This window comes from Arachis stenosperma, chromosome 9 (genome assembly GCF_014773155.1).
Source record: "Arachis stenosperma cultivar V10309 chromosome 9, arast.V10309.gnm1.PFL2, whole genome shotgun sequence".
NCBI lineage: Eukaryota > Viridiplantae > Streptophyta > Magnoliopsida > Fabales > Fabaceae > Arachis > Arachis stenosperma.
In genome coordinates, this window is record NC_080385.1 from 1061726 (window position 1) to 1079597 (window position 17872).

The 17872-nt window shown below is 27.2% G+C and overlaps 1 protein-coding gene across 1 annotated transcript; it reads right to left on the minus strand.

Annotated features, from left to right (window-relative positions):
- Positions 1–11744: 11744 nt before the first annotated feature.
- Positions 11745–13777, minus strand: LOC130948239 (uncharacterized). The gene is made up of 3 exons (XM_057876950.1): positions 13271–13777; positions 12465–12767; positions 11745–12374 (listed from the first exon to the last, which is right to left on the minus strand). The coding sequence occupies exons 1-3, from the start codon at positions 13775–13777 to the stop codon at positions 11745–11747; spliced, it is 1440 nt and encodes a 479-aa protein (XP_057732933.1).
- Positions 13778–17872: the final 4095 nt, after the last annotated feature.

The following is a 17872-nucleotide window of genomic DNA, read 5'->3' on the forward strand; positions in this document are numbered from 1 at the left end:
TTCGATATCTAGTGATTTGGGAGCGAAATCTACTCTTTTGTGCGAGTACCAATTTTCTAGAAGTGCATCAAAGTGTATTTGATTAGACAAATATTGATAATAAAAATAAAGAAAATTTGTAAATTAATAAATGAAACTTAGAAATTAAAATTTTCGAAAACTAAATACATATTAATGAAAAGGATTGCATCATAATTAAAAGAAAACAATAAAAAATACCTTTGATTAAAAATAAAGGGCTTTCACATAAACAATAGAGTGCAGAAGGATAAATTAACAAAGAAAGTGAAGAACAATATTAATTAATTAGAATATTAAGTGTACATAAAGAATAAAGTAAGAGAAAGAAAAAGATTGAAGGAACCCTACAAAAAATGTCACTCGAATGCAAATTCAGAAATTTCGTGGGATGTGAGAGTGCTAGAGTGTTGTTTTTTGAGTAAAAGTTCCGACCTCTATTTCCTAACATTTAATTTATAGGCTATCTTACATAACGGTCAATTAAACCACCATTAATTATAATTAAATAAAAATTACAAATTTTAAATACAATCCATCTTAGTAACTGCTCCCACTGCGTGATTATAGATATTCCCCATATTTTTCTCGCGTGATAAAAACCACTAACCTTCCCGCTTCCACTTCTATTCAACCAGGCTTTTCGAAAGCTTTACTCGATTTCCTAAATCGAATCTCCTACTCGATTTAGCTTCACTCGATCGACAGAATGATCGAAACCCAAATCGACGCTGACTACTTTCAAACTCATACTTATGTGCGTGTCTTCTCGAGAAACCATACTTGATTCACTTCAATCCGACTCATCTCTTGATCGAAAATATTTTCGATCAACGTGTTACAATACGTGAAAACGTACTGAACACGTGACAACATTCTGACCAATATACAAAGAATATGTTGAACACATGACAACATCTTAATCAACATGTTTCTATAATACTATAATACACTTTAAATATTAACATTTAACTATAATATCATCTTAATTTTTATATTAAAAATAATTTCTACTATTTTTTATATTAATAAAAATAGATAATTCATAAAAAATTATATTTATATTCAAATATTATACTTTTTTAGTATTAGTTTTGTATCATATATCTTATAATGAGCCTCACAACTTAAAATTAGTGATAATATAATATTTAATATTTAAACCTAATTTTATGAGTTTATGTATGAATGATAGATTGATATTTGTTTCCAACTTTTCATATCTCGTTGGGGATTTGAATCTTCTAAAGTTTGAATTTCACTTTAAAGAGTAAAGTGTAATCTTCTACTCTTAAATAGTTTTTTTTATATTTATTTTTGGTCTCACCTATAAAATCAATAGTGAGAGATTACACTTTATTCTCTAAAATGAAATTCAAATTTTAGAAGATCTAAATCTCATCGAGGAGTATAACTTACTTTATTTGTTTTAGTCAATCGATGTGGTAAATAATTTTTTAATGTGTATATAGTACTTTAAAAAGAAGGATAATTTAGAGAAAAAGAAGACTAAAAAAAGAATATAGAGATAGACAAATAATTTATTATAAATCAGTTATTATGTATTTAGATAAAAAAAATATTGAGTAAATAAATTATTTTTATAATTAAGTTTAACTATTTTTTTATGCATCACTTTTTTTTAATTAGTTTTTATTGTGTCAATGAGTTTATTAGACTGACTTACTTAAACTTGGTTAGTAAAATAATTTAGTTAAGTAGTATTATCGATATATAAATATATTATTTAATTTATTTTTAATATATATTTATTATTTTGATATTATTATATTTATATAAATAATTGATTTGATGATTTTTTATATATATATTTATAGTATTGTTAATTTTCAAATAATGAATGTTAGAAGGCTAATATAATTTAATTATTAACCTATTTTTTTTAGTATAATAATTTAATAATATATTTTTAGTTCATACTTAAAATATTACTGGAGAATTATTAGTCAAACAATAAAATTTGTAGACAGTCTACTATTAATTAAATAGATCGTTCTATTAATTAGATGATAACATGTTATATTAAATATTGTATAACATGAAAATATGATATATTAATATTATGTGTCATAAAATAATTGATTGATAAATTAATATTGTGCGTTATAAATTTTGTAATGTATGATATTTATCTTTTATATTATTATATCATTTAATAATTAATGTGATGTATCATCATCTAATTGATAAAAAATTTGATTTAATTTATATTATATATTTTAAATATTAATATGACTAATAATTTTTGTTACGAGACTATTATAAAAATAAATTACGGGACGAATATTAAATGTTTTTGTATAGTTGAAATAAAATTCCTAAATGAGGTGTACTTTCCCACTCCTCTGAAATATCTTTTATAAATTAAAATCTTGAATGAATATATAATTGGAGAGAGAGAAGAAAAATGTTGAGATAATAGAGGGGAATCATTCTACGAAAAAGAGATTGAAAAGCAAATTATGGACCTCACCTTATCTTTTCAAATCTCATGTGCTGGAATTTCTCGCGCTTTCATATGCATAGCTATCATCTTATCGCGATATATCAAGAGTCAAGAAAAAGTTTTATAATATCGGATCTGGTGAACGGTGGTGTCATGTGGTGACCGAACAAAAGGATTGACTCCTTTTGGTCATAAAGAAAATTTAATATATACACATTTTTAGTGCTCAAAATAAAGTTATTAGAATTGTTGAAACATCAATTAAAAGTTTAATTCTTGAATATGTATATATATAAATTTAATTTTAATGCATTATTATTATAAAATAATTTTGTACGTATATTTAATTATAAATTTTTATATAGCAAAAATAACTATATTATTGAATAAAAGATAAAATTCTTCTAACATCGTACTTAAATTTCACACGTATTTTTTATATGCTTTATGAGAAAAATAATTATTTATATAAAAATATAAATTATATTATGTATATATAAAAATTAAGGTGGAAACTCAAGTGCAGTCGACTTCATCTGAAGTTGATAGTTGAAAGTCATTAGATGAAAAATGAGTCAAATCAGTCAAATTATCTAACAGTTGTCAGTTATCAACTTCACGTGAAGTCGACTGCATTTGAGTTTTCACCAAAAATTAATTATTAAATTAATTATTTATATACAACAACAAACAACAACAAAGCCTTGTGACTTTATCCTATTAGGCGGGGTCGGTTACATGAATCAAACGACGTCATTGAGCTCTATCATATATCATGTCTACAAAGAGGCCGTTTACATGTAGATCTCGTTTGACCACTTTAAGGATGACTCGTAGGTCTTTCTCTGCCTTTTACCCCTTGTCCATCTTCAATCTCATCCACCTTTTTGACTGGGTGTTTTGTCGGTCTTCTTCTCACTTGTCCAAACCACTTAAGACGCGATTCTACAATTTTTTTCACAATGAGTGATATTCCAACTCTCTCTCTCTCTTATATCTTTTTTCCTTATTTTATCCAATTGCGTATAGCGACTCATCCATCTCAACATCTTTATCTCTATCACACTCAATTTATATTTGTACTCTCTTTTAGCCACCCAACACTCTATATCATAAATTAATTATTTATATAAAATATATATTATAAATAAGTAAAATAATATATATTTATAATAAATATATAATAACTATTGAGTAAAGTATCGTTTTTATCCCCAACGTTTGGGGTAAGTCTTATTTGTGTCTTTAACGTTTAAATTGTCATATTTGTATCCCTAACATTTCTATAAGTGATTCAATATTATCCTACTATTAATTATACTAATGAACCAGATTATATTTTTCAATTATTCTCATTTGGATGTATTCATTCTCAGTTAGGTGTCACTTGGATGTGTTCGATTTTAATATTATACCCACTATTTGTGTTTAGATTCAATTATGTCCCTAGAAAAGTGAATTATGTAAATGTTGTAGGAATTAATTTCAACTTTTGATGAGCTATTTTTCGGAGTGGATCTTCGATTCTATCCCAAACATTTGTATTCTAACTTCAATAAGAGATTTTTAAAATTCAAACTAAAGCGTTCATTACGTATAATTGACGGCAGAATAACATTGAATCACTTTTACAAACGCTAGGGATACAAATAGAACGATTTAAATATTAAGGACACAAATAAAATTTACCCCAAATATTGAGGACAAAAATAATACTTTACTCATAACTATTTTAGTATAAACATAATACTTTTATAAAAACATTTAATAAAAATTTACATATAATTATTTTTATATAAAATTAATAATTATTAAATAATTTAATATATTTAATTAAATTATTAATTATTAACTTTATACACACAATTACATGCAAATTTTCACCAAATATTTTCATGTGAATACCTACAAGGCTATAAGATCAAAACTTGTACCCATAGTTTTTGTAAACAAAAAAATGATTGCTTTAAAAAAAACGACACATCAATGAATAAATATATCCTAACAAATCAGTATTATCACTTGTATGTACTATGCACAGTGTATTTTACGTTCTTCGATAAAATTAAAAATAGATCTATTTCATGATAGAGATGTTATTTTAAAACCAATTTTTTAAAAAAAATATTACTTGCTTCTAAGTTCTAGGTGTTGTCGTAGTATTAAAATATTTGTTATTTGTAAATCAAAAAGTATTATTTATACATTAAAATTAACTATTAATATATTTATGTATAAATATATATATAGTTTAATTTATTTTTAATATATATTTTATATTAATAATTAATTTTAATGATTAATTTTAATATACATATAATATAATTATTTTTTAATTTCTGTACATAAAAAATTTTAGTTGATTTGAATATAATTTATGTTTATCATTTTTTTAATAATGAATGTTATTTTATAACAAAGCTAAAGTAATTTTTTATTTTTAGTTAAAGAATAATAAACTACTTATTACAATATTGACTTGAATCCACTAGTACTAATTAAAGGTGCATGGAAAAGTAAAAAACTTAACTTAACTATAGGATAATTAAATATATTTTTGTAAATTAATTTGATACAAACAATATATTAGCTCACAGTATTATATTAGAGTAATTCTAATCCAAGAAGAAAGTGATTTTGATTAGGGGTGTTTACGGTAGGGTGAAACTGAATTTGTCTTGATCCAACTCAATTTTAAATATATATTGAGTCTAATTTTTAGACTATAATCTAACTCTAAATTCGATAAAATCTAAATGTTTTCAAAACACAATTATATTGGGTTCAAACTGAATGAAAATCGAGTCAATAAAATTTTAACAATAATTTATAAAAAAACTTATTTATGAACTTATTTATAAAGAAGAAATTTATTATTGAAAAGTTGATATCTATATTTAAATTTAAATTTGTCTATAAATTTTAATTTGATGTTTTTTTTATTTATTTTCTAATTTAACAAGTGTGATTAAAAATAAAACAATAAACTTATAATTAATATAACATAATATTAAAATTAATTTAAAACATATATATCTTTTTTAGTTCTTTTAAGATACACGTGGATCACATGAAATTGCGTTCGCATTAACTCGGACCCGGACCGAAATAATAACTGGGTCTATTTTTAAGATTTTTATCCAATTCTAGACTTAATAAAATTATACCAAATTAATTTTTAAAATATTCGAGATCGAATTAGATCTTTGAACCAGACCAGACCATATGCACCCTAATTTAACTTCCTTAGTGTTAACAATATTGTGCTCTTAATTAATAATAATTATACTCGATAATATATTATTATTATTATAGGCACAAAAAAATTATTATAATAATTTAACTCTAATATTCTAATATATATTATATATATTTCTTGCATGGGACATGCAATCTCAACCATGCTTTTTGGTAGCGAGTGGATTCACTTCGCCATCGCCATCAATAACAAGCGTGGAGCCCAATCTTTATCCTTTCGACTTTCGAATATTAGTGACGATCTCTTAAACCAAGTTCACATGTCATGATTATCAAAATTATTAGATGGATTTAAAAAAATCTGACACTAAATTATCCATTATATATTTATTTTATATATATTTTTATGTATTATTTATATTTTAATATATATTTTATATGAATAATTATTTTAATAAATAAGTAAATTTGTTTAGTTATATATAATCTAATTTAGGTAAATAATTAAATTAAGTTTCTTTTAAAAAAATAACTTAAATAATAAATATTTATATTAAAAGTAATTTATAAATAAATTATTTCGTATTTTACTTTTTAATTTTAAAAATTTTTATTTAAAAAAAATATAATAAAAAGTTTTTTATTAGAAAAAAATCATTTTTTTAAAATTTTTTTATAAATATTTAAATAATTTTTTAAAAAATTATAATTTAATTTTAAAAATTACATTAGTCATTAATACTATATATTTTTATAAATTAAAAATTAAAAAAATTATTTATAAACCTATCCCAAACAAGTCATAGTCTAACAATTAATAATTGTCTGAAGTTGACTATTTTTATTAGTTTCCTAGTGATGGATGTGAAATAATTTGATACATTATAAACCTAACGTAGTACTTGAATGTTTTTGAATTAAAGTATTTGTACATTAATTTTAAAATATATCAAAAGGTGTTTAAGACCTCAAGACTCCAACTAACCCCATAACTTGTTTTAATGCAAATTTATAGGCAAGATCATTACACAATATATATATATATATATATATATATATATATATATATATATATATAACATGAAAAATATTAGTTTCTGAAATATAAATTCTATATTGAACATTTTGCACAAACATCTCATTTTTTCTTTTCTTAAAAAAAAACAGCTTTTTAGTTGAGAATTTTTTTTCTTTTTACTTTAAATTCCAAACATAAATTATGACCAATGATTTTGTGTATGTAAACATCAGTATATACTATATGATTGCTGTAAAAGCATAGCCTTATTTTTTGTCTCTGTCAAGTGAATTTTTCAAACTCATAGGCGTAGCATTTATTCATTTCCCTTTGTAGGCTTTTATGTGTTGGGGAGCCTACATTGTAATAAAATTCAATAACAAAAGATGTACAATAAAATTAATCATCAGTATAAAATATATATTAAAATATAAAATATATATTAAAAATAAATTAAATTATATATTTATTTATATATAACATAAATAAATATATAAGAATTAATTTATTAACTGATTTTTATGTATACGTAATATTTTTTAATAACAATAATGGATTATTGAAGCATATATATAAATGTGTAAGCCATGGTGGGGATCTTGACTATGACACCAAGCCAAATTAAGCCATGCCTTAGTGTCGCCCACAACCACAAGTACAGCTGAATTGAACTCATCAAATAAAATAGGCCAAAAATACTAAAATATTTTCATTTCTAAAAGATACATGTGACAGCAATTTATTTTCTAAAGGTTTACAATATTAACTTAGTTTTTAAGAAATGATATATATCGCATTCATTATTATTTAGCTAATCTTAAAAAGGATTATCTGACATCTATTTAATATTTTTCATGTGTTTATTTGATATATATATTCCAATAATGTTATATATCTTTTAGAAACTAATTAATTAAAATTGATGTCATAAAACTTTTAAAATTAGTATCACGCATAATTGTTTCAAAAAAGAAATTTATAGTAGAAATATTTTAGAGATTAAAATGATATGTATGTATGTGTATATATCTTTGAGAATTATTTTGCTAATTTAATTAGTCAATAAAAATAAATATATTTGGAATAGTGAGGAACCAAAAAGAAAAAAATATACAAGGGCCCCACGCACTATATCTAACTTTAAATCATACTTTCAATATTATTTAATTTAATATAACACTACCGGAAAAAGTTATTTTTTTTTCTTTTCTAAAATAATTAAGTACATGAAAGTAAAAGATATCCACCAAATTAAAAAAGTCAGACAGACAAACGGTCGAATAAAAAATAAAAGGCGTCTTAACTAATGAAATTAAGCAAAAGCCATCATTTAAATTACATTTTTTACAATTTTTTTTATAGAAATACATTTGAACAGTAATGAACTTTTTTATTAACTAGCTATCCGTTAAAAATAAAATTATGTTGTCAATAATCATATATTTATTCAGAAAACTTATAGAATTATAAATAGTCGAGTTAGACATTTTTTAATTTAAAAAATATTTGATAGACAATAAAAATCAATTCAAAATAATTAAAGTTTATTTTAATTTCTTAATTATTACTAAAAAAATAAATGAATAATTTTAGATATAATAAATATATAATTACAAATATTATATATATAAAATTATAAATATTAAATTAAATAACATAATTTTAGGATATTCTATCTCAAACATTACTCTTTTAATTAATATAACAATAATGTCAGGTATTTTAATCTCATTTTGTACATGCAGTAATTTACTGGCCAATAATAAACTTTTAAATGAAGTTTTGATTTACGATAAATTAAATTAGTTATTGATCTGCCATATTAAAAGATATTATGAAAAACTAAAAAAAATAATGCATTTATTATTTGTAAAGTCCTTCTCTTTTCTATTTTTTTTAGTAATTAAATACTTCTATGCTCTCTCTTTCTCTCCTCATATATATTTGTTTTTTCTGTAAAATAAAGGTGTATATATATAACCTTTGTTTATGTGGGAGTAGAACCCACCTCATTAATTACAAGCATGATACATTATTCAGTCACTTTCGGGATAAAAATCATGAATTCATCATCCTTCATCCGTGATGTTTGGTGTTTTTCTATTATTCATTTCCACACTTTCCAACAGGTCCCAGTTTTATCAGCATCATTGTATTGTTATACTGCTATACAATTAATCATTAACATTCCATTAATCTTCTATTACATCTGTTTTAAAATAAGTGTTTCTTTTAATTTTTAAATCTATTAAAAAATTTAATATATTTATATAAATTCTTTGTAGAAATACATTAATTTTTCAATAAATTTAAAAAATAAAAAACACTTATTTTAAAATGAAAAAAATAATTAACCATCTATATACATATATATGTTACATGGGTTATAATTGCTAGCTGAGGGGTCCTCGTACAAACTTGGAGGAATATAAATAAAACATGATAATCATAAAGTAAAACATATGATTGAAAAATTGTAAGAAGGATATCGAGCTAAGGTTTAAAGTGGATTCTGAAGTTGTATATAAAATTAAATTTAAAGTGATTTTTGAAATTAATAATAATTTAATTATACCTTGAATTTATACTTTGAAATTTATAGTAGTTTTTTAGAGATAATTTTTATCAACTAAATTTAAGGATGAAAAAAGGTTAAACAGTCTGTCAAAAATCTATAGTTTAGTCTGTATTTGGTTTGATTTGGTCTGTTCTATTATAAAAGAGGCACAGACTCAAACTCTTTTAAAAGCATTAATATGTTAATAGGCTAGGTCTAGACTCACTAATTAATTTTATTGGTCTGTCAGGCCTACCTGAGTTTATTAAAACATAATTAAATATATACATAATTTTTTATTATTAATAAAATTATGAAATATTTTAAATTTATTATATTTTATTATAAATATTTTTGTATATTTTACATACTTTAAAAGATTAAAAATTCTTATAAATATTAAATATGACATATTACATATAAATATTTTTATTAAAAAATAATATTTTTATTTTTGTAAAAAAATATCAGGCCTTTTAACAGACTTCATACCAAGACAGGCTGAATAACAGACTAGACCTAGTACTTTATGAAGAATCTATAGCAGAGTGCAGGTCAGGCTGCCAATTAACTACATGAGAAACCAGGCCTGTTAAAAGTAAAATTTGGTCTGATCTGACCTGTTTCCAACCCTAGCTAAATCCCATCGAAAAGCACACATAACATCACTAACACATTTTAGCGATCTGATGTGAAAGAAAAAAATTTTGGTAACAATTTGGTTTTTGAATCATTTTAAAAAACTCTAATAATCTCTAAATTTGGTGAAATTCAGTGACTTTGGTCTTTTCTCTTCTTTCTTTCCTTACTACGATCTGCGCCGTCACCAAAAACTTCACCTCCACCTCAACCAGTCTCTGGTAAATTTCTCACCCTCAAGTCTCATATCAGTGCCATCACCAAGATCATCACCACCGCCGACATCAACCCCTCCTTCCCGAAATCCACCTCTTCCTTCGATTTCCATGTCTCCCTTTAAGACTGCGCCTCCTCCTCTCACAACAACTACCATTTAACCAACTCCTTTAAAATTTACACTTAGGTCATCATCTTTTACACCACCACTAAATCGGTTAATGCCATCTCTAGTATCCATTCTCACTCCATCTCAAAACGAATCACAGACAAACAATTCAAGTCCTATAGCTGGAGGAGATAATAATAGAATTGACACTACTGCAACAGTGGCTATTAATGTAGTGGTTAAAATTCTATTATTTGAAATTATTGGAGTTGCAATTTGGTGCATGATGAAGAAGAAAAAGAAAAAGGTGTTGAACAATGGTGGTTATGTTCTTTGATTATGCTAAACTGAAATTGAAATTTGTAGGTAGGGGTGGCAAGCAGGCTAGCCCATCCCATCTAGTGAGGCAGTCCTAAAATCCCACCTACCCTATCTAACTGCGGACTGACGGGTTTAGTTTGCCAAATTTTCTCTTTTTTTACTATTAACTATTAAATAATATATATAATTTCATAATTATTTTGTTTGGATAAAAAGAAAAGTAAGAAGAAATAAAATTATATCAGAATAAAATTACTTTAATACTCTTATGTATATTATATATAATTTACAATTTATTAATATATTCAAGTTATTTTTTAATAAAAAAAGTCATTCAAATTATATTTTAAGATTTTAACATATTATTTTTGTTAATAACAACATTTTTTTAGATTATTCTCTTCTATTTTCTTTTTAAATATGGTAAACAAAAAGTTATCATTATTTTTTAAATATATACAAATAAATAATTTTATAATAAAAAACTAATAAAAATTATTCATAAGTTACACTATTAATCTTTTTGATTGTATTTAAAGAAAAGATGAAGTTTAGAGGCCTGTAAAACTGAAAAAAATACAAGAGATGGTTTTCAAATTTAAAAGGAAGTGAAATGAAAAATTTTGATTTTTTTATTAAAGAGGGCAAATTTGTAATTACATCATTATTTTCTCTTTTTTCGCTGGTTTTCATCTCACAATTGAAGAGAAAAATTTTTAGTGGACCCCACTCCACTTTTTTCTTTTTCTCTTCATTTTCTCCTGTAAACCAAACAATGGAAAATTTGATTTTCCATTCATTTTATTTTCCTATATTTTCTTTCCTCCCATATTCTTTTGAAATAAACACAGTATTAAAGTATCTGGAACGGACCATTTTTTGCCAAATTCAGATAACAAGCGCACCACACCTGTCATGTAAATTCACAACCAAGAAACAGGTGGTAGATATATTCAACATCCTTATTACATAGAACACACACATTATCACCCAGATTAACAATTTCGAGTCGACATAGTCTTTCTTTTGTATTCATTCTACTTATCAAAGTAAACCAAATAAATAGCTCAACTCTTGGAGGGACTAAATCTTTCCAAATAGTCTTAATAAAGCTATAGCTTGTTACGTCCTCCGGAAGTGTCTCCGCCTATAATACCTGCACAAAGGAGTTAGTAGAAAATACGCATTGCCTGTCAAACTTTCAGACAACTCTATCCTCTCTGTCAGAGGCTAGTTTAACCGGTCTCAAGGTTTCGTGCAATTGATTCAGAAGTTTCAACTCCCATTGGAATAACTCACGCCTCCATTGGAAGTTCCAAATCCACTCAAACCAATCCCAAAACCCACAAACTCCTATGACAAAGCCTTTTTGGGTTGAAACCGAGAATAGCCTTTGAAGCCTATCCTTCAGAGAACCGCAACTTATCCAAACATCTTTCCAAAAGTGAGTCCTCTTGCCATCACCAATCTCCATTGCCAAGCCAGTTATCATCTGATCTCTTATAGATTGCTCCTTTATATGTATCTGATAAATGTCCTTCCATGATCCCCCTCTAGTAGGTAAATCCTGGATTGATAAAAGCTGGTTAGGGAAGAGATTATTACAAAAGCATACTACTTTCTTGCACAACGGACACTCCTCTTTAGAGAACCTCCACCCCCACTTAAATAATAGGGCAGTATTGCGGAGCATCGCATCACCGACTCCTAGCCCGCCTAACCTTTTAGAGGCTTGAACCACTTTCCATCTAACCAAAACCATGTCATTCCCCCCATCCTCCTTCCCCCACAAGAATATCCTTTGTAATGAAATAAGTTTCTCCGCAATAGCCTTCAACATCTTATATAAGCTTAAATAATATACTGGCAAACTATTTAAAACTGACTTAATGAGTACTAGCTTCCCTGCTTTATTAAGTACCTTGGATTTCCATAAGTTTAGCTTCTCCTCCACTTTATCTATTATTGGCTTCCAAGTCTTGACCAGTCTCAGATTCGCACCTAGAGGGATCCCCAGGTATTTAACCAGAATAGCAGCTTCCTTGTACCCCAGTAGACTACACATGTTCTGTACCCAATGTTGATCACAATTGATTGGTATCAAACTCGATTTCTCAAAATTGATGTTTAACCCCGACATCAGTTTGAAGCAGCAAAGAAGCCTTTTGTAATTCTTAACGGACTCCTCCTCTGGCGGACAGAACAACACAGTGTCATCAGCAAACTGAAGATGTGACAATTCTATATTGTCTCTCCCTACAATAGTGGGGATATCCGACCATTTCTGACAGCCTCCTCAATCATCCTATGTAGGACATCAACAACGAGTACAAATAGGAAAGGAGAAAGAGGATCACCTTATCTCAGATCTCTATCCATCTTAAACGGCTTAGTTGGTGATCAATTTATCAACACTGATATAGTAAATGTGTCGACACACTCCATAACCCACTCCCTCCACCTGCGCCTAAAACCCATCTTCTACAGGACAATGTCCACAAATCGCCACTTGACCCTATCATATGCCTTTTGAAAATCCAACTTGATTATAGCCGCTTTCTTCTTTCTCGATTTGAGTCAATGCACAGTTTCGCAAGCAATAAGAGTGCCATTATGTATTTTTCGGCCCTTTATAAACGCACTATGAGTCTCTCCAACCAGACTTGGCATAACTGATCTCATCCTCCTAACCAAAACCTTAGAAATCATATTATACACACAACCAACCATGCTGATTGGTCGAAGGTTCTTAATCTCTATAACTCCAAAAAACTTTGGCGCCAAAGCCACCCATGTGAGATTCGAGTCTTTCAGTAATCTAGATGTCTGAAAGAACCCTAACACAACTGTCGTGAATTCAGTCCCGATTTCATCCCAGCACTTTTTGATGAAGTTCATATTGTACCCATCACTTCCTAGAGCCCTAGAAGATTCACAGTCCCACACGGCTTTTTTAATCTCCTCAGATGACGGTAATACCTTCAAAGCTGCAGTATCTTCTTCATCTATTAAATCCACCAGTCCATCTCTAAAACTCACCATAGGAGACTCCTCTTGATGATACAAATTCTTATAGAACTCTCTGATAGCAATTTTTATTCTTGCTTGATTCCTGACTACGCTTCCATTAATTACCAATGCATCAATCTTGTTATTCTTCCTTCTTGTTGAAACTATATTGTGAAAGTACCTGGTATTTTTGTCCAAGTCCTTTACAAGTCGGGATCGCAACATCTGTTTCCAGTGCAGTTTCTTCCTCGCATACCACTTTTCACAGCAAGTCACCAACGTCTTTCTTCTTGCCTTCACTGTTCCATCATATGCTCACATGCTGACCATGTCGTCTATCTTCTTGATCTCTTCCTCAAACTTCATAATTTTCTTATCCATGTCATCAAAATTATTTCTGTGCCATTGTTCCAAAAGAACCGTCAAGGCCTTCAATTTATCTGTGAATTGTAAATTCCATAATCCCTTCCATTCCTCCTTAACCAATATTAGAAAACCTTCATGTGTAAACTACGAGTCAAGACTCCGAAACGGTTAAGGACCACATCTTATACTAGTATCCTCTACTATTATCAGGCTTTGATTTGACAAGCCCTGTGGTCTACCTCTCAAGCAAATCTCTGAGAATTTCTTCATCCATTCTAGATTAACTAAGACTCTATCAATTTAGCTGCAAGAACGTCCTCTGAACCAGGTAAATGTCCGATCAGTAAACGATAAGTCCACCAAAAATATATTTTATATCCAACTCTTAAACTCTTAAACAAAAATTGATAAGCTAACGTTACTTTTTCTTTAATTAAAATCATAAAAGGAAATCAACTAGTTAAAGTAACTCACATTCTGTTGCTTACTTGCATGGAAGGTTTTGTGATACGTGTAATGCTAAGAAAATAAAAAAGCTAAAATTTAGTTTATTTTATTCATTAATTATCGCAATAATTAATAAAAATTAAATAAAATAAATTATGATTAATTTTTATTAATTTTCTTTAGTTATAAAATATTTCCAGGTTTTCATCTATCCTTGATTAACATGTTAATTTTCATTGGTTGATATATAACATATGCTATTATTAGGATCATTAGCATAATAGATTTTTTATTTTTATGGTAATGTTGGGCTTGCCACTAATATGCTGGGGAACAAGCACCTAATCTAATAGGTTCAATGATTGCTTGGGACGTTGAATATGTGTATAGTATAATAGAAAGAATCTTCTCATAAATTTGAAGTGTCATTGGATATCATGTTTTGATGCTAAGGGAATCTTATTATATATGCTACACATAATTATATTGCTATAATATGGCATTGTCTAGGTGGCACTTAGTGGTTTGGCCTCTTGTCAACCTCTCCAGAAAGTCCATAATATATATGGTAATTCACCTTAATCAAATAAATATAGTTTACAATTATATAAATGTCCTAAATTAGAAGTTGTTACTTATCCTATCTTAAGTATATCTAAGGTAATTTAATTTTATTCATTCACGGATCAATTAGAGAAAAAGCGAGATAAAAATGGTACAACATTAAATTTATTATGTACACTATATATATAATCAGTTGAATCAACCTAATTCGATTTACTATTAGTACAATATATATATAATAAATTAAATTAACTTTTATTTATTTTTTATTAATTTTAAAATATAAATATCAATAATAAAATATATTTTATTTAAATTTAAAAAAATAGAAAAAATTAAAACAAATAAAAATAATAATTCAAATTTTATGTTTTAGATAAAATTTAAAACTTTTTATATTTTTATAAATTTATAAATTTATAACAGAACAATAAACAATTTCTAAAAATTCATTAAAAATTATCGTTTAAAATATTAGCATCTAAAAAATCATTACCATAACTTTTAATATTAAACAAATTATTATAAAGTATAACTTTTTAAAATAGTATATAAACTCAAATTTAAATTTTTCATAATCTCCATAAAACAGATATCTCAATTTCTGTATCCGTTTTTATTTATTCACGAATCGAATTCTCATTTCTATAATAAATTTGCGAATTTTTATTAGTTTTTTTATTGCGAATAATTTATGTGGATATTTACTAATGCAAATTTTTTGGCTATTCCTAAATGTGAGTTTAAAAAAGAGGTAAGAGAAGAATTTTTATAATTATAAATAATTATGTGCAAAAATGATTTGTGATATTGTACTGCTACAACATCATATTATTGAACACTTTAATATGAGTTCCTATTAGGGATGTCAATGGGGCGGGGCGGGGGCGGGGGATGCCTCCCTGCTCCCCATCCCCGCCCTCAGATTTGCTCCTCATCCCCGCCCCATTCCCCGCCGTGGGGGAATATTGCTCCCCATCCCCATTCCCCACGGGGCCCCATTCCCCGCGGGGACCCCATTCCCCATCTACATAATAGTTCTAACTAATTATTAATTTCTATATGAATAGAGCTGCAAGTATCTATCTTATACAAAAACTACAAGATTTTATACAAAAACTTTAAATGACACGATGGTGACTTCTTTCGAAATAACACAATGGGGGGACGCAACGACGAGCCAAAGGACAAAACAGTGGACGAGGTGGGAGACGTGGCAACAGAGAGAAGAATGAACACAACGGCAAATGTACGAAAAGGAACGCCGCGAATAGAAATTACAACACGATAAGAGTGAGGGCACGGTGAGGTGTGACGATGTGGTGAGAAGGGTGACGAGGGGGTGGCTGCAGAGAGGTTGGATAGAGTATGGACAACCTTCGAGATCTCTGAATTGAAGAAGGGTTATGCAAATAAAGATTAGGAGTTTTGGGTTTCTATATATATGTCTATGTGAGAAATGACTAAAAAACATATATGAGAAATAAACTATTAAGAATAATTCAGGGAATTCATGAATTTCGGGAAATAGCGGGGACGGGGCGGGGATCCCCGCTCGGGTCCCCACGCCTGCTTCGGGGGAATTTTGTCCCCCATCCCCATTTCCATGGGAAAAATTCCCCACAATTGGATCCCCATTCGGGGCAGTCCCCGCAGGGATCTCCGCGTCTCGGGGAATTTTGCCATCCCTAGTTCCTATCTTGAATTAAACTTGTAGTCTATAATAATTAAGAAAGCCAGGTACAAATAGAAGAGTACTAAAAATAAACAAATTATTGCAGTTGTAAAGGTACTTATACTACATGAATAACCCCATTCATTTCTTGTTAAATTAACAATGATGTAATGTAACCCAAAAAAAAAAATCTAAAATAAAAAATCAAATTACAATGTTGAAACAAAACTAATACTACTACTAATTTTTTATATTTATAGTCATATTTTGTTGAAATGATTAAATACAACTTAAAAATGAATATAATATAAATTAATAAATATCATGGTTAATATTCTGATAAAATTTTTATTTAATACCAATAATGTATTAATATGAGATAGTATATTTTAGTTTTTGGGATTTAATAATATATTTTTGCAAAATGATGTAGAAGAGTGAGTTAAAAAAGGTGTTATTTATTTTAGTGAGAAGGACCCACAAAGAGAAGCAGCTACTGAAAGTTCAGAGTTCAGAGTATCAAAGGGAGTGGGACCCACAAGAGTGAGGTAAGGGGCAAGTTGGTGGGACCCACAAAGAAGGGTGTCAATGTCAATAATGAATGGGTCTGTGGGTCGGTATGCTTTGCTGAGTGCTGAGTGGTGCCCGTTTTCCCTTCTCTATCCACTCTTCTTCTTTCTTCCCCCTTACCATATCCATTACAACCATGCATAACCCTTTATTAAAAAAAAAAAAAAAACATAATAAAATTTTATTATGTTTTTAAAAGAGAACCAAATTTTTAATAAAATTTTTTTGGCTCTTTATTTTTGTAAAATTGGTTCCATCACTAATTTTTTTGTATTAATAAAATTAACCTATATAATATATTAAATTATTGATTTATTTATTAAAAATTAACTATAATTGACAACTTTTTTTAAGAAATCTCTTTGCCTTTTAGAGATAATTATTAAGATTGTTTAATTATTTTTTATTTTTTTGTTATCTTTTTCAAGTATATTATTAAATTTATTGTATAAAACTAAAAAATATTAGTAATTTTTAAATTATTTTTACTTATAAAAATTAAATAGAAGATATTTTAGTTATTAACATGTTACAAAAACATGTTCTTGAGCATCATTAATATAGAGATTAATCAGTATCACGAAATTAAATATCAAGATCGAAATGAGTATTTTTTTTAAGAAAAAATTATCACTGAGATGGGTATTTACTCATCTTTTAACCAATTTGAAATATTTGAGTAGTTAACTCATTCGTCT

Excerpts from the sequence above, each read along its gene's own strand:
- LOC130948239 (XM_057876950.1), bottom strand. The coding sequence starts at position 13,777 with ATGTTGCGATCCCGACTTGTAAAGGACTTGGACAAAAATACCAGGTAC. Across the intron at positions 12,768-13,270 it reads ACCTTCGACCAATCAGCATG|TTTGCTGATGACACTGTGTT; the intron begins GTTGGTTGTGTG and ends TCACATCTTCAG. Across the intron at positions 12,375-12,464 it reads TAAACTTATGGAAATCCAAG|GCTATTGCGGAGAAACTTAT; the intron begins GTACTTAATAAA and ends AAGATGTTGAAG.